Genomic DNA, 16,050 nt, shown 5'->3' with positions numbered 1-16,050 from the left:
AACATTAAAAAGCACGCCATCTAATTAAAGAAATACTTAAATCAATAACGTATCATGTAAAAATTAGTTTTTGCATTTGAAATCAGCTTAAAAATTAGTACTAATTATACCTACAATTGTTACTTTTGGAGGCAAGTGTGCACTAATTATACTTTAAAAGGCTAGTATTATAACTAATATTTAGAAAGGAAAAAAACAAGTAAAATTTAAGACTTGTGTTTAAATGAAAGAAGTAGTGGTGTCTCAAATTAGATGTCTTTTTTTTTTTGGTAGAAATATTGGGTAACTGTAGTAACAACTTACACCGTGTGTGTGCACACTACCAATCACTCTTTTAGCTTGTGCTTTGAATTATTTGTAGGTAAAATTATAAATATTGAGTTGAAAAAAATTAAAATTTAAGAATTGGATGAGAATCAAATTATTTAATCTCTCTTATAAAAAATATAATAAATAGGTATAATTTTTTTATCACTACTTCTTTTAAATATTTAATTAAATGATGAAAAAAATTAAACATAGAAATGATACTAACTTTCTCTAAATTGTAACTAAAATTAATTATGAATAAAAAATTAAGTAGATATTATATATAAATGGCGAAATTACAATCAGTTTTTAAGAAAAAAATTTAATTATCTTAAAGTATATCAAAAATTGAAGAGTTTGTAATGATAAATTTTAAGAATAAAGAATAACAACATTCATTAACTTGTTATTAAAATTTTAAAAAAAATTAAATTTTTTCTTTAAATCTCATCATAATTCCCTCTTTATTAAAAACCGTTAACCTGCTCCCCTCAAATTACTAAAACCGCTCTCCCTGTATTGTCACCTGCACGCCTGCGTCCTTCCATCCCCAACATTTATTTAGTTTCTAGAAAAATCTAACAAAAAACTACCGTTGGGTTTCGAAAATCTTTTCTCATTTTCAGCGAAAATAGGAATTCTGTTCTCGTCCTTAGTCTTTCACTCCATCTTTGGGACAGATGTGAAAAAGAATTCACACTACAGGGATCAAACTAAAAATTAAGTAGAAGACTGAGAACAAAAATTATGTTTTCCTTTTCACTTGCATTCATGATTTCATCTCTCAGACTCAGGCTAGTTTCTTGTTTTTTTTTTTAATATTTTCCTCTGTCCTCATTACATTCTCATTCTCTCTCTACTGTCTCCTCTTCTCCCTTAGTCCCTTAGCCAGTTCGCCGATGCCGGAGCCTGCATTGCTCGCCGGGATACTTTCCTGCAACCTCCATTCTGCTGTAGACCATCAGAACGTGTCCGATAAGCTACTTCTTGCCTGTCGAAGAACCGGGTTTCTTTTATGGTCCATCCCAGTCCATGTGTTGAAGAAGTTTTTGCTCTGACTTGATTTTGTCAATGGTGCTTCTGGACTTTTGGTTTCCGTCAGGAGGAATAGATCTACGGAGCGTCGTGCATTCTTGAGAGTGAAGAAGAAGCTGGTCTTGTTTGAGAGAAAGAGTGAGGTTTGGGTGTGGATGGTAGCGTAGGGAAGAGGCTAGCATTGCTGCATATGACGACCAGAGCTCCATCCAGGGATCGAAGAGGGTGGTGGCGCTTCTGTGAATCTTTCACATGGAATGGCAGATCTTGCTAGCTACAGGAATGCCCACTGTGACTTAGAGCGGGTCTCTCTCTTTCTCTCTCTCTCTCTCTCTCTCTTTGCGTGCGAGTCACAAACTTAATGTGACGCGTTATAATTTTTGCTTTAGTTCTTGTAAATATTGCAGCTTTCTTGGAATATTTGTTATTCGGTTTGTTTCAATACAATATAGTAATTGGGTTTGTTGTTGAAGGCACGTTCCCTGGCCAAAAATATTATGATCAGCGTGTCTTCTGTTGTTTGGATACTGAGGGAAGTTGGAATTGCTGCTAGCTCTAGTCGAAAGACCGGAAGATTAAAGGCCAAAATGAAAATATGGGGGAGCACCTATTGATTTTTTTTTTTAATGGATGATCAGTAAATTTTCAAGCAGTTCTATTTATAATGAAAGTTCGCACCCTTTTGAATGAGAAGGGTTGATTGAATGATCTCATGTTTTATCACTGCTATTGAACATGAGAAGTCTCAAAAGATATGATGAGACTAAATATTTGCGTTATCAATTCTTAGAATTGGGCTAGACATGTTGGCTATCCTGGCCGCTCTTTGCTCGGGTAACTGTAACTGTACTATAGCTGCTATTATCATTGCTGCTATTGCAGCATCCTTTCCTTACTCTCCGTGAGCTAGGTTATTCGTAACTCTTGTATTGTCTACCATTATTCCTCTAGTTGGTTCATTATTACTTGAATTGGATCGACAGGGGCCCATTCTATTCTCCCCTTTATATCTCGTATCTTATCCTCACTATACCTACTATCTTCTCTTAACTTCACAAGGAACAACATCACCATATAACCTTTACTTTCGTACATAACCCCTTCCATATACGAAACAGCAGCATAGTTTCATTGGTCACAACCAGTCATATCAAGAGTCACATAGTTAATACAACTACTTAGAACTATCCTAGAAAAGGAAAAGTAGCAGTAACAAAGTCCTCTAAGGCGTCCAGCATCTGCTTAAAAGTACACCCATCTACTCTGTCACAAATAGATGGTATGGATTCCTCCCAGATCCATGTTTTTAGAAGAGTATATAGCAGTGCTTTGCTCTACATGTCTGCATCCTAGGTCTGGCCTTCCTTATTAACTGTCGCATATAATCGCCTGACCCAACAGAAGAAATCAAGGTAAACGGTGGCATATTGATCTTTATCCCTCTTAATATACCTACCTAGGCACTTGAATTCCTTAATCAGGTTATCAATCGTGTTAAACTCCTTAGGCATTGATGATGACCTCTTCCTTGGAGGTAATGTTCCACTAGGGTTTGCCTCATCATCATGAGTTCTTGGTCTAGGCACTGGCCACGAGCATAATCTTAGTTGTAACTTTGTCACTAGCCGTGTGGTGGACCCTACCTCATCCTCCTGTAGCTCTATTATTTGATTCGAGCCCCCTCCAAAATGAATATCATCGGTCTCTCTAGGGAGTGAGTAATAATAATGTCCTAATGGGGGAGCAGGATCATTAGGATCCCCTACCAGAGGGTGGTAACATTCTGGGTACGATTCTCTAGGCATCCTGTGGCCAACAACCTCTATTGTGCAATCACTTTCACAGCATGCCATCTTCTTAACTTCTGTTCTTTCCCTAGTAGTGCAGCAAACCAAGCCAACAATATAATTCAAGCAATACAGTGCCAACACAATTCAAAATAACACAGGACAATATATGCCATACAGTACCACAGTGCACTACTAGCAAGACATTTATCAAACACATCCAAAATCCTTAATCCACAGCAACTTTAATGCATAATCAAAGCATATTACAATAAGCCAGAACTTTTTCTCTGATACCAAAAAGTGTTACACCTCTTTCATTACCCTATTATATAACAATTGAAACCATTCAAAACCATTATATAAGTCTTAAGTATGAAAAAATTTCAATATTTGAACTTAGGTTCTGAGTTACTATTCATGATTCATAGCATTTTGGCCAATTTTGAAAATTCATAACTAATTGTAGAAAAATCAAAACAAAGTGGTTCTAAGTTCTATAGAGAGCTCTTGACATGCTCTTCAAAGAAAAAAATACTTATTGGTATCCAAATCTCATGCATCAATCTCATATTTTGTTCAAATTAGTACTGTTCATTTGGTCATTTTTTAATTTTTCAGGATTTATGCCCAATTTTGGAAGGGCATATCTTTTTGTACAAAACTCCAAATTTAGTGAATTACCACTTGTTTTAAAGCTAAAAATAAGATCTATAAGATATATCAAATTTCAGATCTAGATGCATCCAATTGATCGAAATCACGTTGGTCAAATTTTGCTACCAAAAAGTCAACTTTTATCTCTTTTCTCATACCATTCTTGCTTTTTCTTTTTCTTTTCTTTCATCTAGCTTTTCTCAACCATATGGCATGTACTCACACATAATCTTTGATCAATTACTTACATGTACTTATCCTTAAACATTAACATAATAATTCAATATGGTTTACAACCATACATAACAATATATAATTACAAAACGTTGTTTCAATAACATAAATTCCCTCATCCTCCAAGTGAATCCCTTTCCTTTCTCCTTGCCCTTAGTGACAACTCCTGGGATTCCTATTATTGTTTGTACATTGAGGGAAGTGAGATTTCATTGAAATCTTAGTAGCAATGAATTACAATCATTATGTAAATCAAGTGAGTATAATGTGACATGTTATCAAACATCAAAACATTCTCAAGTCACATAAAATCATATTTTGCATCATACCAAAAAAGGAACATCAACACTTTCATATTGGCATGTTTCTATGCATTTGGCCAAAGCATAGCCAAATGTTATAAAGTCAACCATTATCATCACATAATTTCTCAATTCAAGCAATCAACATAATCACATTAAACAAACAAAATAAGCAATCAAATTATAATTTAATGCTACCTCTTAATCCTTGATGCAATTTAGACTCAAGGGAATTATGCTCTCCTTGAATTTCCTCCACAAAACCTATCAATTCAAGTGTAAACACATTCCAATTCATCAATAATTCAAGCACAAATACCAATGCTTGAAATTATAATTATTTTCTTTTTGTTTCCATCAATCTCTTGGTCCATTTCTACACAATTTTTTGTGTAGAATCTAAATATGTAATTAGATTTATAAAAATCACACTCCTTCCCTTTCATTTAAGCTTGGCCGAATAGAGGTCTATATTTTTCAAAAATTCCATTTTTGATTCTAATGATTTCAAACACTTCTCTTTAGTATATTCCTACACAAAAACACATTTTAAACTTATTGAAATCATCAAAACACATCAAAACAAACTCCTACCCTAAGATAGTATAGTGGCCGAATTGATGTTCCTTGAAGCCTAGGTTGATTTCCTTCCAAAAATCAATCCATACACTACTTAAACATGCTCATTTCACATCATATTTAAGGTTTCTATCCTTCCCTAAAGCATAAGCATGTTAACCGAATTTATGGCAGCAAAGCACTTCCAAAATAATTCAATTTCCTAACCAAAACAAGCTTTAATCTTAACCAAACCAAAGCTCAAACATACGTTGGTAAATCCTTGATTAAAGCTTGATGATTTCTTGTCCAAAAGCACTTATCAAATTCAGTCTCCAACTTCAAAAATGAAATGGTAGCACGTCCCCTTATTTTACTAATTTTCTACCTATTTTTTAGTATTTTGAGGGGGTATTTATAGAGAAATAAATCTGGCCTCTCGCCTTGATCAGTGGCCTAAATTTAGCCAGAAAAAGTGGCTATGTGGCTGCCATCCAAGCCTCAAATTCTCAGATCGTGCCAAGTGTCCTGTCTCTAGAACTTTCCTACTGATATTTATGCAAAAATTGAATTTTATTAATATTTAGTGAAGGGTCCAGATTATTCACAAAATTAGGCTTAATTCAGACCCAATGTGGGTCCCACACATGGTTTAAGATAGCCCAAAAAGATAGCCCACAAACCAAATCAAAATCTCAAACCATTCTGAAACTTTATCGATTACTATTCACTAGTAACATTTTATAATTTTTCTAGACCTTCAAAAATTTATTTCTCTCCTTGATAATTCACCTTTTAATATAAAAACATGATCTAGAAATTGTCAGAATTTTTTTCCACCTCTAGGTATTTATTGTTAATTTTTCTCTATTAGGCCTCTATCGGTGTGATTGCGGGAAAATAAATTTTTTAAAATTAATTTCGGAGCTTCCAAGGCCTAAAAATAATTTTATAAATTCAAAAAAATATTTAAATAATTTTTCATATTTTTTTCAGAATTATTGAGGCCTCTAGATATTTAAAATAATTATTTTCCCTTAATTTTTTGCTATTTTCTCAAAAAACCTCCGTATTCGGGAAATTCTATAAAAATTCATTTTTCCATAATTTTCACCTTTAGGGCCTTCATTGAGGTTCCAAAACCTCTAATTCACAAATTTTTTATTCTTAAGAAAATTTCTAGAATTTTTCTCAAATACCGATAATTACGAAAATACCAGCCTAGACCTTATCAGGGTTTCATATAAAAAGTTATTTCATCTCCCCATCTAGTTTCTACACTGGCCTTGAACCAAATTTTTATCCCTCCTGTCAATGCTAAATTCGACGGGACGTGACAATATCAATACAGGGATTTGACTTCTGAGCAAGTATATCTATAGAGGCATGCGCACGTAAGATTTAGAATGAATGAATATCATGTAATTAATAATTAATTATATGTCACATTAAACAAATAAATAAGATAAAATATTTGTAAAGATTATTTTCAAAGAGAAAGATAATAAATCTATTGAAGGTCCACGTAATTCTTAAAAAAAAAAAAAGAAATATCATTACTACAAATAAGGTCATTTTTGTTGCCAATTTTCATCTGTTTTGAAAAATAGAAGAATATGGACCTTCAAACTAGTCTGTTAAAAGGAAACTCCTCATATTCGTTTGTCTCTCTTAAAAATAGACGAACAGCATTTTTTTTATTCAAATTTCATCTTTGCCGTGCATAGAACTGGACATGCCCTAGCAAATACGTCTTCTCCTCTCTTCTTCATGTGTAGCAAGCTCTCTCCCCCTTCTTTAGATTTCTACTTCTCCTTCTCTAGCGCTGATGTTGGCAACTAAGTTTACCTTCTCCCTTTCTAGTAGCTTGCCGTCTTCTTCTCCCTCTCTTCCCCATTCTTCATCTATGCCATCCTGTAACCAAGAGCAACATCTTCTTCCACAGAAGTAGCCATTCTCGTCTAGTTTAAGCTTGTTCATAACGCAAGATAAGTGGCATGGGTGTGTGTCTCTTATATTATGTGGGTTTTTGGATGTTGAAAGGAATGAATGTAAGTGTTTGTGGATGTGCATGCTTTCTATTTAAATTGATTGTTGGTAAGAATTGCATTTAGGAATTATTCAACATTGATTAGGCTATATTTTGATAATTAAAAAGCTTGCTAAACTTGTTTAAACCTTAATGCTCATAAGATGTTTGTGAAAATGTCTAAGAGAGCAATTTGATTGGAATATAATAGTTAATTAAGTATTCTCAATATTTAATCTTCATATTGAATTTTAGAAAGCTTTAGATGCTATTTAAACATATACATGTATATAATTTTATTTTTATTACTTTGTACGTAGATAGTGTTAGGAGAAGTATGCTTCAATTTCTATTGGAAAGCCTGAGTTGAATATTGTAATCATCCTAATTAACATTGCAAGTAAGCTTGAAATTGTATTTGATATTGTGAAGATGAAAACTTTGGGATATATGTTCTTACATCTTGTTTGATTGCTAAAATTGTTTGATTTAATTGTGTTAGATAGTTTAACTTAGTCTTGAATTGCTTTAATTTTGTTGGAATTGAGCTTGATTGGATAAAAATGTTTTAATTAGTTTTGAATTGCTTTAATTTTTTTAGAATTGAGCTGGATTGAATTTAAATTTCCTTATTTTATGAACATATAGATTTTTAATGATGAAAGCTCCTATATTGATGAAAATATCGATGGTATTCGAGATCGTTTGACAGGACAATTCTTCAAGAGTTTTATTCGCAATCATGAGGTCAAAAATGATTTTTTTTTTGTTTGGATGCTTCTTTTTTTTTTTGGCTTAACCAAGTTAGGATGTCATTAATTTCTTAGTTTTAAAACTTTCTTTTATTATATCACTAACTTATGAGTTTTAGTTCTTTTTGCTTAACTAAGCTAATTAATTAGGATGTTATTTGTTTTAAATATTTTGACCTTTAAAATTGTGGATTATGTGGATTCTATTTATATAGAAAATATGTGATCTGGTTGTGATGAATTGCTGTTATTGTTTACTATAACCTGTCTTAGTCCTATTGTACGTATGCTTTTAGAATTATAGATTGAATAGAAGTTGGCAATATTCAAATTTCCATCCTTTTTTCAAAAAAAAAATTTGTTTGTTCTGGTCAGTACATACAAAAATAGGCATGCATACTCGTTTGTTTTGACCAGAACAGACAAATATGTATGCCCATGTTTGTCTGTTATGGAATAGATGAGTATATGGATGCCAATATTTTTTTTAAACAAGCTGAATATTTAATTACTATTTATGTCTCCTCTATTGATGTCTCCCCCAAAATAGACAACAAAAAAAAAAAGCCTTTAAAATAGATGAAAATAACATATTTTGTAGTAGTGTATATTAGCATATACCTTTCTAAAATGAGTGTTTATTGTTCCACAGCGTTTGCTTTTAAAAACTGATAACCTATCAAAATTCCTACTGATTCAACTTGTTTTAACATTCTTTTCTCGGTTTTGGAAGCTAATTGTGCAGGGTTATTCCCTTAAAGCTAGAAAATATGACTTGAAAAAGTAAACTTTGATTTATGCTAACAATTGGGGATTATTGTGTAATGCTTCTAAGATTCTTGTTGTAAGAAATAGCAAGAGCTGAAGATGAATGACAAGGAGAAAGATTTAACCAATTTTGATTGATCAGAGGAAGATCGAGGGCCCAGAGCAAGCAAAGATGGAAGACCAAAGGTAGAGAGGCTGAAAAAGCAACATCCGCCACGGCGCTTGAAGCAACTCGCGACAGCATCTCCAACAGAAAGGAAGGAGAGGCATCCTGTATAAGGAGCCACAGCGCCTGTCTATATCTACTACAGCTCGTGTCTATATCCGCCGTGGCTCCCAGTCCTTCCCAAGGAGCTTGCCATTTTGTACCACTATCCATACCACTATCTGCTCTTTAATACAAGTCACTTAAAACACAATCTTGCATACTAAGGAATATATTAAATTTGAGTGAAAATTTTTCAATTTCATCCTTATTAAAGTTTTCTCTATCTCTCTATATTTATAAATTATTCTCATATCTCTCCCTTCTTTTTCTGCTTCCAATGAGAATTAAATAAAGATAAAATTGAAAAACAAGCATTAAATATATTACAAATGATTTACATTGAGCACCGGAATGGTATTTTCCATCAACCTCTGATGGTTTTAGTGAGCATATTCAAACTCTTTAGTCCAGTTGGTTCACATTAATTGAATCTAAAAACTTTTCAATTGTGTTGGATCTTCTCGAATATTGTCATGATTCTGATGAAGAGTTTGTTGGAGAACTTCGCTGGTGGACTTGCGAGTTCATCAAAAGAGGCTATTTTTTTAGCCTAATTAAAAGCAACTCAAAAGCTCGATGTTAGAGATGGCCAATTTTCCTCACTGATAGTAGCAGCAAAACTGGACTCTATTTTTTTTTTCTTCTCAGAATGGACCAGAACACATATATATATATATATATATATATATATATATATATGGGGAAGATCTATGAAGGTGCCGGTAGAAAATGTAGTACAAAACTGAACATGGAAAAAAATGTAATTTGGAAAAAAAAATGAAAACTGTTCAGAGGTGAGATGTTCGCATATGGTTTCTCTCCTCTAGCCTCCTTTTCTTCGTCACCATTAGATTAAAAATTTCAATAGTTCATATTTAACATTTTTTAATAAAACTAGATTTTACTCGCCCGTGCGATGCACGGGAAATGTATAATTACATTTTATAGCATTGATGACAATCAATAATTTACTACAGACTAAATATTTGTACTATTTACATTTGTAAATATTTCTTTGTACACAACATTTGTTGTAGTTCTCTTCAAACAACCATCTTTATCATCAACAACAATCCTTAAACCATCCATGCTCTTTACTCTGGATAACGCAACATATAGCTGTCCATGACTGAAAACAGGCTTAGGCAAATATAGACCAACATGCCTTAATGATTGGCCTTGACTTTTGTTGATTGTCATTGCAAATGATAACATTATCGGGAACTGCCTCCTTTGCATTTTAAACGGCCAACGACTTTCAGAAGGATTCATATCCATTCGATGAATTAGAACTTTTTGGTTGGGTTTTGACCCATTCAATGTTATGGCTTCAATCACGCTTTGTCCCAGATGAGATATTAGAAGTCGTGTCCCATTACACAGACCTGAAGCTTGATCTATGTTTCGCAATAGCATAATTGGTGCTCCTACTTTCAAGTGTAACTTGTGTGGTGGCATTCCAGAGCATGTAATACTATTTAAGAATTCTGTGGTATAGAGGCTGTCCATTGTATCACTTTCTTGACCAGATCTGCACACATAATCACAGCTGAGGAACTCAAATGATTCTCCTGGTAACAAAGAACAGACGTAGTGATTTATTCGATCAACCATTTCAATTGTTGGGGCCAAGATTGCTCTATCATTGAAGTATTCACCAGAAGCTAAATTATGAAGGAGATTTGTGTATATACTATCCACAATCGCATGAAGTGGGTTGTTATAATTTGTGAGCAACAACTCTTTAGGGATTTCAACTTCTGCAACACCATCACTTGATTCACCTAATTTTCCATCACCAATATGTAGCAACCAATTTGAAAACCATTCTAACTTTTCTTTATGACTGGGAATAGCAGTTGAAGTCAGTCGCATGTTCTTTGTTAACTTCAAAATTCTACAATGATTCCATAAGTATGAGGAATTAATTGAAGCATTAACAATTGTAGCTCTTGTACCTTTTGGTATGACTGGAAGAATTTGACGAAAATCACCACCCATGACAATGCATTTACCACCAAATGGTGCATTAGAATGCATAATATCCTTCAACGTTCTATCAAATGCTTCAATACAATACCTCTGAACCATCGGTGCTTCATCCCAAATGATTAACTTTGTGGACTTAATCAGATTTGCTAGTGCTGAGTTTTGCTTTATCCCACATACAGAAGACTCTGTGATTTGAATGGGGATTGCAAACCTTGAATGTGCTGTTCTGCCAGATGGTAATAATGTTGCAGCTATTCCACTTGATGCAACTGGAAGTACAATTTCACCTTTTGCACGTAATGTTGTTATCAATGCATTCCAAAGAAATGTTTTGCCTGTTCCACCATACCCATACACAAAGAAAAACCCACCGTCAGATAGATTAACTGCGGACAATATGATATTATATATGAGTAGTTGCTCATCATTCAAACTCTGGGAAAGTGTATTAGCTTCCTCTGATAAGGCTTGTCTATCATAACTCAATTCTTGCAGTATGAGATGGTTGTGTAGATCAACTGTTGCAGTTTCTGTTGGTAACGGTAATGAAGGAAATTCATGTAGACTTTTCCCATTTGCATGAAGTAGATTATCAATCTCTTTCAAAGCAGCATTCTCTTTTTCAGATAGAGAGATATGGATATCTACAAAAGATAACCAACCAGTAATAGAAACGTGAATATTCTCCATAGATAAACATACTTTGTATAAAATATAAATTAAAGTTATCGAACCTGATGAGACTGGATCATTATAAGATATGTAAAATAGATCTTCTGAGAGTAGCTTTGAGGTTTCCTTCCATACAATGTCAGGTTGTTGTAAAGAACAACATAATAACATGCTTACAAAGAGCCTCCTTAATTGAATTCCAGATGCCCATATGGCTGCTTCCTTGATTGCAGTAATGTATTCATTATCATCTTGTAAGAGTCCCAGAGCAAAACATGCAGATTTGAAAGTATCATGAACCATACCATCAACAGTTTTGATATCATCAAATGAGGTGGGACCCCTTACAGTAGTTAGTAACAATCTAAGATAATATAATTCTCCAGATGATGGTGACACATGTGTGATCCTACCAACGGCAAAACCTCTTTCTCGCTGTTTCCATTGACGTTTATCTTTTTGGTAGACGTAATAATTAGGAAATTCAGCATATGTAAGAGTTGAAGCCAACCCGCCATCTTTATTGATTTTCATCCAAGCCAAGAATTGTGATTCACAAATTCTTGGTTTTTCTAATAACTCCGCAACATCATCAGTATTAGAATAAATCACATATTGTTGATTTGGTAGATGAAAACTCAATCTTTCAACAGGAGGAAAATGATGGTGGACATCAAATCCAAACATGCGCCATGATGCTTCACATGCAGAGATATACCTACAATTGTAATATTGTTTTATTTCATCAATCACTTCTTCTTGATTGTTGTCCTTATCAAATATAGTAGCAACAACTCTATCATTGCCTTTGCTAATATATTTAAATAAGTATTTAATTGAAGTAGATTGATTGCATTTCTCAACATTTATATGTCCTTGAAACATGCACAATAATGTAGCATTATATGGAACAACATAACGATTATCTAAAGGAACACCTTTAACTTCAATTGTTCTTCCATCATTCTTTCTTCTATATGTTGGATAACCATCATCATCAATTGTGGTATTATCATTGAATTTTTTTGGGAAATACTTGCCACATTTCTTGTCTTTCATGCATGGTGATTTTGGGTTAACAGCTCCACATGGACCATGAATCATGTATTTTTTAACCAAATCATATAAGAGAGGTGAAGAATGCTTATCTGGAATCTCTGCTGAAATAACTTTGTCAATGGCATCCGGATCATTGATCTTATCATTTGGATCAAGAAATAATAATATATGTGCATGTGGCAACCCTCGTTTCTGGAATTCAATAGTATATACCTCTGTAAAAATTAAGATTGGTTAAAACAAATTATAATAAATAAATTTTAAATTTATATAAATATTTTACATGTTTGACGACATTACAAAAATAATAAACACTAACCTGCACGTATTGTTCCAAAAATCTTCTTTTCCCTTAATGTTTTCATCAATGACCGTAACTTCATTTTGAAAACTCTAGTCAATATATCCGGACGATCTGAAGGATTTACTTTATCTTGTTGACAAAGCCTTGTGATTTCTGGCCATGCTGGATTGCAAGTGAATGTTATAAATATATCTGGATAGCCTGCCCATCTACATAATGCCATAGCATCTTGATAATTTTGCAACATATATCTTGCTCCACCAGTAAATGATGAGGGTAATATAATACGTTTCCCAGTAAGTGAAGCATTCCTCTCACCACTTAAAACAGCATCAGATAATCCTTGGTACAAATCAGCTCTAAGTTCTTTTTGATGAGTTCTAACCCAAAGCAATCTTTGTGACTCAATCATAGTGTAACCATCCACAATGAATTGTTGAAGTAATCTTGATGCATGTAACAATATTGACATCTCGTTTTCTCTTCTCATAAGTCTGTATGTGAAAAATTCTCGTATGCTTAACCTTTTTCTTGACTTTGTAACTGGAAGAGTTTCTTCTCTGTGTTCAATATCATCTCTGTATCCATCTTCACCATAAGGAAACAGCAGAGGATATTGTAGAGGTAAATATGCTGGATGTAATTCATTAATTCGCTGTGGTGTCCCTGATTGCTCTTCTATGATAATGTCCCTGACATTGAACATAATATCTATGTCACCGACAATCAATGCTGCAACTTCAGAAGCACAGGGAAGATTGTAGGTTCGCCCATCATTTGCCCTTGAACTCATCAAGCATAATCTCAAATTTTGACGGTGTTCTGTACTTAAAAATTGTGAAGCAAAACGATATTGTTGTACAAATGGATTAACTTCATCCAATTGAGTCTTTATTTGTGCAACAATTCTTCTATCAATTGTTGATTCCCTTTGGTGTTTACTGGAAAAAAGATAAATATGAAGTTCATAAATTTAAATTTATGAATAATAAAAATTCAAATGATAAAATAATAAAAATGTAGTAGCAAGTAATACCTGACAGCAGCAACTCTGTTTGAGATCTCATTGTCAGTATCAAATATGTATAGTTGTGAGTACACTGGTTGTGAACCTTCAATTGGTAATAAGCTGCCAATATTATGATAATTTTGTCCAGACAATATGAATGAGTAAGGACCTCCACCGGAATTTTTAGAATGATCAATCTTTCCTCCCATAGACGTGAAAGAGAACATGTTATTGTACTGCCTTATATTTGTATGAAAATTCTTTGAGTCTGCGGTATCCTTTTCTAGAAATAACTGTTGGAAGAGAACAGGCGGTGCCTTCAAAGGGGGTAGTACTATTTTGCCTTTCATACAACACATTGAAAATGTATTAACCACCCTTTTTTTATTATCTTTCTTCACTCTTTCATTATACCAAAGTAGGGCTCCACAGAATTTGCATTTATGTATTGGATCTCCCTCATCAATGTATTCTAATAAAAGATAAGAAGTGAATTAGTTTTATATGAGGAATAAATTATGGCGTGAAGATTCAAATTTAAAGGAAATAAGATTACCTTCATAATTAATATCATTCTGGAAACATGTTCTTCTGGTACTATGATCTAAATCAGAATTACTACCTGAGTGGCACGTATCAAAATATGGTCATATTTAACAAAACTATCATATATACTATAATCCATACATGTACACACACACATATATGTGAAAATATGAAATAATAACAAATATAACAGCAAAATTACACGTAGTAACCTGCAACATTTTCAGTGTTTGGAAAATAATCTTCACAATCATCTCTATCGCTAGCATCAATCATCAGATGAATGTCCTTGTAATATTTTTCTTGTGGTGTGAAATCTACAAGAAAAAAGGAAATTACCATGTATGTACAAAACTCCCATCATCACTTTTGTAAATTGAATTAATTATAGGGAGAATGAAAAAGAACAACCAAGAGGGAGTGATATTTATGGAAAGAGATGATAACAATTAAATTTATTTAAAAGAACCAAATATTGAAGTATAAATTTAAAAGCACTATATTGTCCTTATCCAAACGTTCTACACTTTCTCCTATATTTTCTCCTACATTTTATTTTTAAAACTAATATCAATTAATAAAATTCACTAAATTAAACGGACTTTCTTTCACAATTTACAACATGTGTAAAAATCAATGAAAAGATATGCAAAAAAATTTTAGTCAAGTAAAAATCAAAGTTTTCTATTGTTTAAAAGAAATTTATTTTTAAAACCATTGTAGATTTTAATTAAAATTAAAATATTACATAAAAAAATGGAAACTTTAAATTTTATATCACCGAACAATATTTATATATTTTTAATTGATTTTTACATAACTTGTAAACTTTAAAGGAAATGAGGTTGAGTTTAGTGAAATTTATTAATTTGTACGTTAATGATATTTATTCAAGTTATCTGTTATCAAATATACTTTATTGGAGAATAAACATCTGTTACATCTAAACCCATGTGCTTTATGTAATTGTTAATATTCAAACCAATAATACCTTGCTCTGTTACATACATTAGATACGAATGTGACTCTTAACTATGTTGTTTGAAATTAATTTCATTGACTAACCTTGCTGTAGATTACTTGTCTTTCTTCTTCTACATGGAGGTTTGTTGACATCATTATTTCCTAGACCTCTATTCCTAGCACTTTTTCGGGTTAGAGGTTGCACTCCAAAATGTGGTCTTTTATGGTTGACAAATTGAAAGTTGCAAATGCCTGTGTCATACAAATATAGGATTAAATAGAATTATTGGTAATAGATATTGAAACATAACACATACCTGTGAGCATATTCCTTTGAAATCTGTCTGTTAGATTGGAAGATACGTTTGTTATATCTTGCAGCATAATAGGTTTTTTTCTTTCTTTGTGTAGAACATCAGTGGATGATTGAGTATTGATATCATCTAAAACATCGCCAAAACCCTGATTTTTTTCAACTCCCATATAAGTATGTGAGTCTTCTTTATTGTTTCCAGCAGAAGATGAACTCGAACAATGGGTTTCAGCTAAATTGATTAATCCTAATAAGAACATAGAAATTAGGACGTCATAAATAGAACATAATACAGGAAATAGGAACATATGTCTAAAATTATCCTTATCATAAGAATTTATTTTTCATGTGTAAAGATAATACCTGACGAAAAGCATCCATTAACATATGATCCATTGCCCATGGATGGTGAAGATGATGTTACGCATTTACCGCTATATCTGTGGGTAGATTTCAAATGGAGCTTGCGCTCAAATATATTACTGGAAGACAT

At 32.9% G+C, this 16,050-nt stretch overlaps 1 protein-coding gene across 1 annotated transcript; it reads right to left on the bottom strand.

Moving 5' to 3' along the window:
* Positions 1–6,679: 6,679 nt before the first annotated feature.
* On the bottom strand, positions 6,680–16,050 carry LOC114754716 (uncharacterized). Its single transcript, XM_028943536.1, has 9 exons — positions 15,921–16,050; positions 15,562–15,804; positions 14,494–14,598; positions 13,763–13,838; positions 12,742–13,667; positions 11,426–12,637; positions 9,752–11,335; positions 8,613–8,818; positions 6,680–6,796 (listed from the first exon to the last, which is right to left on the bottom strand). Exons 1-9 carry the CDS (start codon positions 16,048–16,050, stop codon positions 6,680–6,682), a joined length of 4,599 nt encoding a protein of 1,532 aa, XP_028799369.1.

This window comes from Neltuma alba, unplaced genomic scaffold (assembly GCF_004799145.2).
Source record: "Neltuma alba isolate B1F8T4 unplaced genomic scaffold, ASM479914v2 tig00010187_pilon, whole genome shotgun sequence".
NCBI classification, from domain to species: Eukaryota; Viridiplantae; Streptophyta; class Magnoliopsida; order Fabales; family Fabaceae; genus Neltuma; species Neltuma alba.
This window is presented reverse-complemented; position numbering and strand designations above follow the sequence as displayed.